The sequence below is a fragment of the Littorina saxatilis genome, linkage group LG8 (assembly GCF_037325665.1).
Source record: "Littorina saxatilis isolate snail1 linkage group LG8, US_GU_Lsax_2.0, whole genome shotgun sequence".
NCBI classification, from domain to species: domain Eukaryota; kingdom Metazoa; phylum Mollusca; class Gastropoda; order Littorinimorpha; family Littorinidae; genus Littorina; species Littorina saxatilis.
In genome coordinates this window covers 15818650-15828649 of record NC_090252.1, presented here as the reverse complement: position 1 = coordinate 15828649, position 10000 = coordinate 15818650, and the positions used below count along the sequence as shown (strand labels likewise).

General features: G+C 42.1%; 2 protein-coding genes across 2 annotated transcripts in view; one reads left to right on the top strand and one right to left on the bottom strand.

Annotated features, from left to right (window-relative positions):
- The window catches only part of LOC138972884 (uncharacterized), an 8038-nt gene extending 440 nt beyond the window's left edge, over positions 1-7598 (bottom strand). The window contains exons 1-5 of the mRNA XM_070345551.1: positions 6961-7598; positions 6352-6443; positions 4523-4755; positions 3841-3989; positions 1-945 (exon numbers count right to left, since the gene is read on the bottom strand). The exon at positions 1-945 is cut by the window's left edge and continues 440 nt beyond it. Of these exons, the coding sequence (XP_070201652.1) occupies positions 4582-4755; positions 6352-6443; positions 6961-7096 (402 nt within the window). The 5' untranslated portion in view covers positions 7097-7598 and the 3' untranslated portion in view covers positions 1-945; positions 3841-3989; positions 4523-4581. The remainder of the gene's footprint in view (positions 946-3840; positions 3990-4522; positions 4756-6351; positions 6444-6960) is intronic.
- The window catches only part of LOC138974527 (putative nuclease HARBI1), a 6172-nt gene continuing 3350 nt past the window's right edge, over positions 7179-10000 (top strand). The window contains exon 1 of the mRNA XM_070347242.1: positions 7179-7221. Coding sequence (XP_070203343.1) covers positions 7179-7221 — 43 coding nt within the window. The remainder of the gene's footprint in view (positions 7222-10000) is intronic.

Below are 10000 nucleotides of genomic sequence, written 5' to 3'. Positions count from 1 at the left end.
TTATGTATGTTATTATTACGGACACAAAAGCTCAGCAATGCAATTTCTCTTTTAGAGATTAATAAAGTTATTGTATTGTATGTCACTTGTCAGTAAATTTTGAAAGCCCTAGATTCATAAACATCTGAAAACTGCTCAACGTCTTTGCATCACGGCACATTAATAAAAGTAAGAGTTAGTAAGACTGGCCTAACTGCTATGGTGAGGCAGTAATAACTCGTTGATGAAGAATTATTTGAATTCTGAATTTCGAACAAACAAATACAGTGTCCATACCCCCTTTTCAGGCCTCCAAGAATAAAAAAATAAGCTGGTCTTAAAAAGGAGGAAATCTGCTTAATATGTAGGTAAATGTACAACAGGTTGTGAACAGAAAATCCAAAAATGTAAGGTCTGAAAAGCGGGGAAGTTTGAAAAGGGGGGAAGGGGGGGACCTAAAATGTGACGATCATAACAACCATAATTTATCTAACAAAGTTCATTCTGAAATCTTCTTCAGCATTTGATTATGGAGAGACTAAATCCTCAGTTCAGATGTGGTCTTAACTCCTTGTCTCCCAGGTACACACAGTCACTATGTACATTGCATCTGTTATCATTCGGCACATATCCGCATCCTGCTTAGACTGTTAGCTTCAGTCGCTTCCTGTAACGTTGATCTAACGCCAGGATTCTAGCCTGTTGATACAGTTTCTACAATTCTGAGTGACCTGCTGCAGCACAGCTGGTCTCGGCTTAAAAAATCTTGGTCAACAAAGATGGGGTACAAAGTGTTAAAATAAAGCGTCCTTCCAAAGTTGATGACAGGTCCCCAGAGTATTCACAAAATTATATGGTACTGGAACTGGAAGCCTTGCACGGCGACGAAAAAGATGTCCACGCCTACATGAAGAAGCATCCTTCACGGCTTCAGCGGAAACAGTCGGCTGGGGATGAGGACAGCACCTATGTAAAAAATATAGACAAGAACAAAAATATATGTCAATGGGAAAACAAAGAAACAAGTAGAGAAGGACCTCCCCACCTTTACACAGTGAAAATGAAAAACACATGTGAATGTACTTATGTTTTAAATCTCCCCCCCCCCCCCCCCCCCAATTAAGACCAATTATCCAAGATATTTTTCAGTCCTCAAAGGAGAATTTCACTGTTCTCACGGAACCCTGAAGAAAACTGAGCTGTGCTAATATATTATATAACTGCAAACATCCCTCAAATTCAATATTGCAAGCCACTATACATTCCTCATAAAGGCACTTCATGCTCACGTGTGAAAACTAACATAAGTTTACAAGTGTGTATCTACTTATAATATACTGTTCAAAAAAAGAAACGCATAGTTGCTACTTGCCAAATTTGTTTTATTTTTCGAAAAAATGAACACAAAATCCAATATTTAGATTATTTGTTTGAAATTTGGTATGGACACAGTTGAATGCACACACAGTTCATTTGCATCTTCAAATCAATCAGTCAATCAATACGATTGGGTGCCGAGGCTGTCAAGTCAGTAGGGGGTGTGACTGCCTTGAGCAGCAACAACTGCCCGGCACCTTCTGGGCATGGACTGGATCAGATGCCGGATATCTTGCTGTGGGATGGTGTCCCACTCCTCCTGAAGTGCCTGCAATAGATCGCGGTGATTTGCCGGCGCTTCTTCTCGCCTGCGCACACGTCTGTCCAATTCATCCCAGAGGTGTTCTATCGGGTTCATGTCTGGCGACATGGATGGCCAGGGAAGCACCTGGACATGGTGGTCGGTGAGGAACTGGGTGGTGAGTCGTGCTGTGTGCGGGCGAGCGTTGTCCTGCTGGAATATGGCATCCTGGTCAGCCAGAAGAGGAAGGGCGTGTGGGCGCAGAATTTCCTCCACGTATCGCTGGGCAGTTATGCGCCCTTGGACGTGCACCAGGGTGCTCCTTCCAGCGGTATTGATCGCCCCCCACACCATGACGCCTCCACCACCATGAACGGGTGCCTCATCCACACAGTTGGGCGCGTAACGTTCGTTTACTCTCCGGTAGACCCTCCTCCGACCATCATGTCGCTGGAGCAGGAAGTAGGACTCGTCGCTGAACCACACGTGTCTCCAGTGATTCCGGACGGTCCAGCGAAGGTGCTGGTTGCCCCACTGCACTCGGTTCTGGCGATGGCGGCGGGTGAGGACAGCTCCTCTGTGAGGTCTGCGAGCTCTCAAACCAGCTTCATGCAGGCGGTTCCGCACGGTCTGGTCCGATAATCGGTGTGGCCCGGGGAGAGCCTGGACAAAAGATGAGGCCGACAGGAAACGATTCCGGAGGTGGCGGAGCCGTATGAAGCGGTCGTGAGCAGCAGACGTCGCCCTTGGTCTTCCCGCTCGTGGCAAGTCAGCAACAGAGCCAGTGGCTTGAAACCTGACCCACAGTCTACTGATGGTGCTCTGGGACACGTGGAAGTGCCTGGCGATTGCACTTTGACTTTGGCCTGCTTGTAAACGACCCAATGCAATTTGGCGGTCTTCTCTGCTCAATCGGGCCATCTTTCGTCGCTGAATTGTCGTCTGATTTCTTTGTGGCGAACAATCCGCTTTTATGGGTTTTGGAAGACATGGTGAGAGCCCAATATTCCCCGAGTTTCACGAGATTACACTGAAGCATGACGAGTGGTCATGCCAAATGAGCAATTTTGACATTGTAGCCACTGATAATGCATGCGTCATGTGCAGAGCTCACTTGTGGCAATGGACGAAAGGTCGACGACCAGATAAACATTTTCTGCAGTTTGGTGGATATCCTTGTAGCCATATAACTAAATTAACCAAATATTACAAGCTATGCGTTTCTTTTTTTGAACAGTATAATTATAATAATAACGGGCATTTATAAAGCGCCTTATCAGAAGTTCAAAGCGCGTGACAACAATACGTGTATAAAAAATTCATACAATCACTGTCAGATTCAAACAACACATCATGCACATCTCACATCCCCAGACTCTATGCTAAGGCCCAAAAAAAAAGAAGTCTGTTTACGGTATCCCGACCGACCCTATTTTTTTGCGCGACCCTAGACTTTTTTTGGGCATTTGGGAAAAAAAGAAAAAAAAGAAAAATTTTAAAACAAAGTTTGTCAATGTTTTTTGGCAAAATAATTTGATGTTGTTTGGAGAAAAAAAAAATCCCGACCTACCGACCCTATTTTTTGGGCCGATGTTACCGTAAACAGACTATTTTTTTGTTTGGCCTAAGGAACTATCCGTAATGTTGTTGGAACAAGTGAGTTTTCAAATTGGACTTAAAAGATGAAATCATGTATGGAGAGTGACGTAATAGAAAGGGGAGTGAATTCCATAACTGAGGGCCATGATATGAAAACGTGCGGAAGCCATGAGCCTTGCGTTTAAATCAACCTTGACGGAGAAGTCGAGCATCAGCAGAAGAATGAAGGGTGCGAGAGGGAGTGTAGAGGGAGACCAGTTCCGAAAGATAGGCAGGTGCCGATTCAGAGAATGAGAGATGATCTTGTAGCAGAAGCAGGCAGCTTTATACCTAATACATTGAGACACAGGAAGCCTGTGAAGTTCTTTCATGAGAGGAGTGCTGCAGAGTGTTGTACTTTTTGCAAGGGTTGGAGAGTGGAGTCAGGGCAGCCTATGAGAAGGGATTTGCTGTAATCTAATCTACACAGAATGCAGGATGTAACGAGAGTTTTAGTGGCATCAACAGTCAGAAATGTTCTTGTGGAACCTATTCTTCTAGTTCTAATGTAGTACCTGTTTGTAGTGAACTCACCAGCAGGAGTATTGCATACATAATTACGCATTACTGAATTAAAGTAACTATTTTCAAAGCTTCTCGCTTACCTTGGAATAGTGTCAAGCAGCTTATGTTGTGTCTAGATCAGCAATCAGATCTTCACACTCAGCCTGCACTTGCTGAAAACTGGACATGCCTGTATCTCAATCAAGCTGTTGTTGCGGAGACAACGGAACCATGCTCAAGTCAGGTCCAACTGAAATAAAAGCATATTGTTAGCTGATAAATGATTTGATCAAGCAAAACCATGCGGTATTTTTTTAATAAAATATTTTGTATACCCCGCTAATGCAAAAATGATGTACTTATTTACTATTAGCATTAATTTTAGCTGGTCATTCAAACCAGAGCTTGTTCTAGAACTCCACAAGAACAACCATGGCAGTTGGCAATGGCACTGGCAGAATACAGATCAAAACAATATTAGTATTAGCCTCACCAAGGGTTCACTTCCCATCAAAATGAATGACGGACTGAATCAAACTTCAGAGACATTACAATTTTTCACAACAATTTTTTCAGCAAACAGCCATGTTTACCTGTACAAATGTATCAGTGATATCACTATGAGTATGACAGTATGACAGTGTGGTAAGCTTACCGACGATTCGTTCAGTATAGTCTTTTTATGTAAGTAGTGGTCCAGTGAACGATACCTTCCGCCTGTGGTTCGAGACAGAGATTAAGTTGAAACTTAATTCGAGAAGCCAAACACTGACGAATACTTACGTATTTTGAGCAAAACCCACGCATGTCGACCACAAGTTGATGTCTGCTGGAGTACGTAATCATAACGTAGAGGACAACAGTTTCACTTGGCTGGCTTCGGTTATTCCCTGTATCTGTTCCTTGCTGTTCTCCAAGAGACACCATGGTGCAGCAAGCTGAAGGGTGTCCTGTCGTATTTCCTCGAAGTTGTAGTAGGTAACCAGGTCAGGAGCAGGAGGTGGGGGGCGACTGACCTGCAGCAGAATTCAAATCAATTAGTCAAGTCACTATGACATATCTTTATTGTTATCGCCACACGACGGGCGCTGTGGCGGGGTGGTAAGACGTCGGCCTCGTAATCGGAAGGTCGAGGGTTCGAATCCCGGCCGCGGCCGCCTGGTGGGTTAAGAGTGGAGATTTTTCCGATCTCCCAGGTCAACTTGTGTGCAGACCTGCTAGTGACTTATCCCCCTTCGTGTGTACAGTAGTCCCTTCCATTTCCGGCCCTTTCGTGGGCGTGAACCTACCCGGAGCGGCCAGCTTTCCCATGACTAATGAGTTTTCCTTCTATAATTGACTCTTAATGGCCGTTAACCTGTCTGACGCGGTCAACGGTCACTGATTTTTGCCCTGAGGTGCCCCTCTTACTCGACAGGAGCGGCCACTTAACGGCCACTTGTCACTTTCGCGGGTGAGCGCCTGTGGTGTGTGTGTGTGTGTGTGTGTGTGTTGTGTGCACAGACGGCACAGCACGAGCAGACGACATGAATACTTACGCATGCGCAAACTGTAAATACAGACATGCGCATACATGTACATTTACGGCAGTCACTTCCGGATCGATCACAGCTGATGTGAGTTTGAAACACTTGTTTATCTGACACTCAAATACATATATAATAATCCAAACAACACACATAGAAACATACGAAACAATAGCTTAGCCAGGACGATCGAGTTAAACACGCAAATAATTAAGATGTATAAACGAAAGCAAAACTAACAGAGACAATGAATCGGCGGCTCGTGGATGATCGCTTTCTTTTCTTCATGAAAACTTGATCGTGTTTTGGGGTTTTTTTTGGAGGAGGAGGGGGCCTGTAATGAACGGCCACCTGATATTTGCGGTCACCTTTGCAATGACTAATGGGTGACCGGATATGGCAGGTACTACTGTACACGCAACCACAAGACCAAGTGCGCACGGAAAAGATCCTGTAATCCATGTCAGAGTTCGGTGGGTTATGGAAACACGAAAATACCCACCATGCTTCCTCCGAAAGCGGCGTGTGGCTGCCTAAATGGCGGGGTAAAAACGGTCATACACGTAAAAACACGAGTGTACATGGGAGTTTCAGTCCACGAACGCAGAAGAAGAAGTTATCGCCACACCAACCCTAAATTTTTCCTACCATACTGTATTTGTTATCCGAGAGAGAAAAAATCCATGTTGCAGACTCAACTGGAAAAATTCCCTTCTCCATCATCTAGTGGACAGAGCTCACATGATTTCAAACAAATCTTTTTTTAAAGTCACATACTTTGTGCGACAGTGTTAGTTTACTGTAACTGTAATTTATAAATAGCAAATTAAAAAATATCACTTATCAGATAATCAGCTAAATGCCTGGCAGATGACCCTCATTCAAAGTGAGTCGTGGCTAAACCATGAAACTAGAAAAAACAGGTTATACCACAATATAAATCTCACACTGACAGCGGACAGAAACTGAGAAAACACCCAGTATACATGTACCGGTACTCACAAAAGAGTTACAAGTAGCATATTATCACTATCAGTATCACTAATAGCATACTATACTGGGCAAATAACAGCAATTTTTACTCACTGGGGGTTTCCTGGCTGGAGTCTTTGGTGTTTCTACTGACTTCTGTAGCACATGGTTGGTTGGCAGACTTCCTGGAATGAGTGCTCGCTTGCCTGTAGGCCCAGCAAAAAAACATGCAAAGAAAATGTTCAAAATGCTGAGTCGAAATTATAAGTTAAATTAACTAAACAGACCTATACATTTAGATCTATTGAAATAGAAACAAGAATTAGTCAAACACACTACTGCAAATCTGTCAAGAATGAACAAGACTGACTCAGTCGAGTCAGTGACCGAGTAAAACAACAAAAGAAATCTAAGTTCTAACCCAGAAGTTTACTAGAATATATTCAAAAACACATTATCACAAGAACAAAGAGTGGTTTTTTCCCCATTACCTAATAATTATAGCTCAGAATTACGCCTTTGTCAATGTATGATTCAGAATACGATTGTGTTATTTTTTGTCTGCGAGCTGTAAAAGTACTAGTTACTACAAGTACTAAGCCTCATACTGATTGATTGATACTACTAGAGCTTCGTCACTTGAAGCATTTACAAGCAAATCAACACAGCACAGACAATCAGATGAAAGCTTATTTTCGCTATATTACTAGTTTTTTTACGTACCGTATTTGAAGCATGTTTCTTTGAAATGTCGGGAACATATCCTCGCATTCTTCGGGTTGAAAAGCTTGTCAGCACGGTTGATTTTGTGGAAGAGCAGCTCTCCATTCGGCATCCGCTTTTCCGTTTGGTATACCATGGAAAGTTATAAGCGTTGAAGATCTTAGTGAGCTCACGCTGCATCCAGGCATACAACAATTTGCACCGGGCATCTTGAAATCATGGTTCACTTCTCTGGCATCATCGAAAAATGGCGAAACGGAAGTGACTTTTTTCGGAATGCAGCTTTCTTCCGGTTGTCAGCACTTACCGCGAGCGCAGCGAGTTGGCGATTGATCCAGTCAATACACAACTATGCGCCGGCATAGACCACTGATCTAACAAGAAAAATGTTCATTCAAAATGAACAGCGTCGATGCAATGTCCACCAAAGATTTATTTTGGGAAGTGTTAAAGGTTAGGGTCAAAAGTTAATGAATTGCATGTTGTGCTGGATATAGGCCTATATAAATTGTTTATTTCAGTCAATGCTTGCCATAATTGATCAAACAGCCACAAGAAAAAAAAACTTTTTAATTAAAAAATAGAGCTTGTTTGAAACAGGTAGAAAGGAAGAGTTGATATTGCAATATCTGTACGTGGGAATGTGGTGAAAAAGAGTGCTAAAAGTAGTAAGTCAGTCTCAGATCCATTTCAAATATTTATTGCAGAAAAACAAAATACAAATTACAAAAAAACACAGAACCATTACCAGGTGTCATAGGAATGTTTGAAAACAATAGTTTTAATTTTACACTGTAAATACAGGAATCAGAATTAAACACCTCAAACTGATTGGCACATGCATAATGAATCACCTGGAATTGCAACAGGGAGATACTGAAGTAATTGGAAACAAACATCTGAAATTGACAGAGAAACAATTGAAAATATAGTACCAGTTGACATGAGCGTACAATATTTTAATGGAAGTGCAATTTTAGCACGAAGCATCCGCACGAGGATGCACTAACAATTACATAGTGCCACAAAATGTGTACGGACATTTCACAACCGTGCATTATTAGCACAGAACACATACATGGGGGCGCACAAAACATTATTGTGACAATAATTTACACGAAACATTTCACATAAGTACATTTTTATGCATGGTGCATCTACTACAGGAGGGTGCTCCAACAATGATGCATAGTGCCAACATTTAGCGCAAACTTTTCACAAAAGTGCATTATTACCACAAAGCGCATACAGCGATTATATAGTAGCAAGTTGCACTAAACATTTGAACAAAATGCATTTTGTTCAAATGTTAACAGCACAGCACCAAGTTTTGCATAAGTGCACAACAGCACTGACCATTTCACAAAAGTGCATAACAGCTGTGACAATTTTACAAAAGTGCATTGACCATTTCAGGCAGATGGCTAACATGCAGATTTCGCTTTGTCTGTCTTTCTTTGAAAAGTAGGCATGTTCAAGATCGATGAAGTCATGAGCAATTGGGTTAGATGACAGAAAAGATTCAAAAACGTCAGATTCAGTTAGATGACAGAAAAGATTCAAAAACGTCAGATTCAGTGTTTTGGGCACTGTTGAACAGGAACATTCTCTCCTGTTCAACAAATGTGGGTTCAATTCAAAAGCAACATTGTCACAGATAGGCTAGTGTTACATTTCTGTAAAGTTTCAAAAACATCTTCCATGTGTTGGTTACTGTTGAACAGAGGCATATTTTCTGTTCAAAAAAGTCTGACACAAATTTTCGTAGTTGTGGGTTAAGGTTCGATCTATACCGTCATTCAAACGAGTCGTAGAACCGTCATTGTCACAGATAGTGTTACATTTCTGTTTTACATTCAAACGAGTCGTAGAAGTAGTAGTACATTTGCGTTTGGTTGTTTTTTCTTTTAGATTCCTGTCACTCATACTAGCAGTAGGCCTATTGATTGAGGTACATAAATCTGTTGATGTACAGGGATGACTTGTTTGTAATGAATCCTTGTTTCCTCCACATTGAGTTTGCATTGCAGTTGGACAGAAATGAACAGGTGTTAATTGATAAACACATTGATAATGGCTTTAAAGTTTTGAGAAAATCAATCAATTCTGCAAAGGAATTAACTTGATGACATCAAAACTGCAGCGCCATTTGAAGAATGGTTACCATTTCTGTTTCTTTGATGGGAATCAAACAAATAAAAACATTGACTATCCAAGTTACCATGAATGGCAATAGTTGACTCCTGAAAAGTAGCAAGGATATAATTTGAGACGATAAACGCCTGATGCAATACACCTCAAGGTCAGTCAACTCAAAACCTTCATCATTCGCAACATCAGTAGGCAACACAGCGGGATTCGTATGTCCAGAAATCATGTCGAAAAAATATTCCATTTCAAAAGCATGTCCAACCACAGTTGTTGGCAAGTGTTCGTGTCCGAGGTAGCCTTCAGTGTGTGTATATGTATTCATGTGACAGAGAGCGTGATCGACCTCATTCTTCAATCCTCTCTCTCTCTTCTTTCTCATTCGAACGCACACACTCACGCAAGAACGTAGCCGCTACGCACGCATGCATGCGCCGCACACACACACACACACACACACACCACTGCACCCCGGCGCTGACGCACAACCACGCACTCACACACTGACTGTCGGCAAGCATCTCTTTTTTTTATATTTAGTCAAGTTTTGACTAAATATTTTAACATCGAGGGGGAATCGAAACGAGGGTCGTGGTGTATGTGCGTGTGTCTGTCTGTCTGTCTGTCTGTCTGTGTGTGTGTGTAGAGCGATTCAGACTAAACTACTGGACCGATCTTTATGAAATTTGACATGAGAGTTCTGGGTATGAAATCCCCGAACATTTTTTCATTTTTTTGATAAATGTCTTTGATGACGTCATATCCGGCTTTTCGTGAAAGTTGAGGCGGCACTGTCACGCCCTCATTTTTCACCAAATTGGTTGAAATTTTGGTCAAGTAATCTTCGACGAAGCCCGGACTTCGTATTGCATTTCAGTGTGGTGGCTTAAAA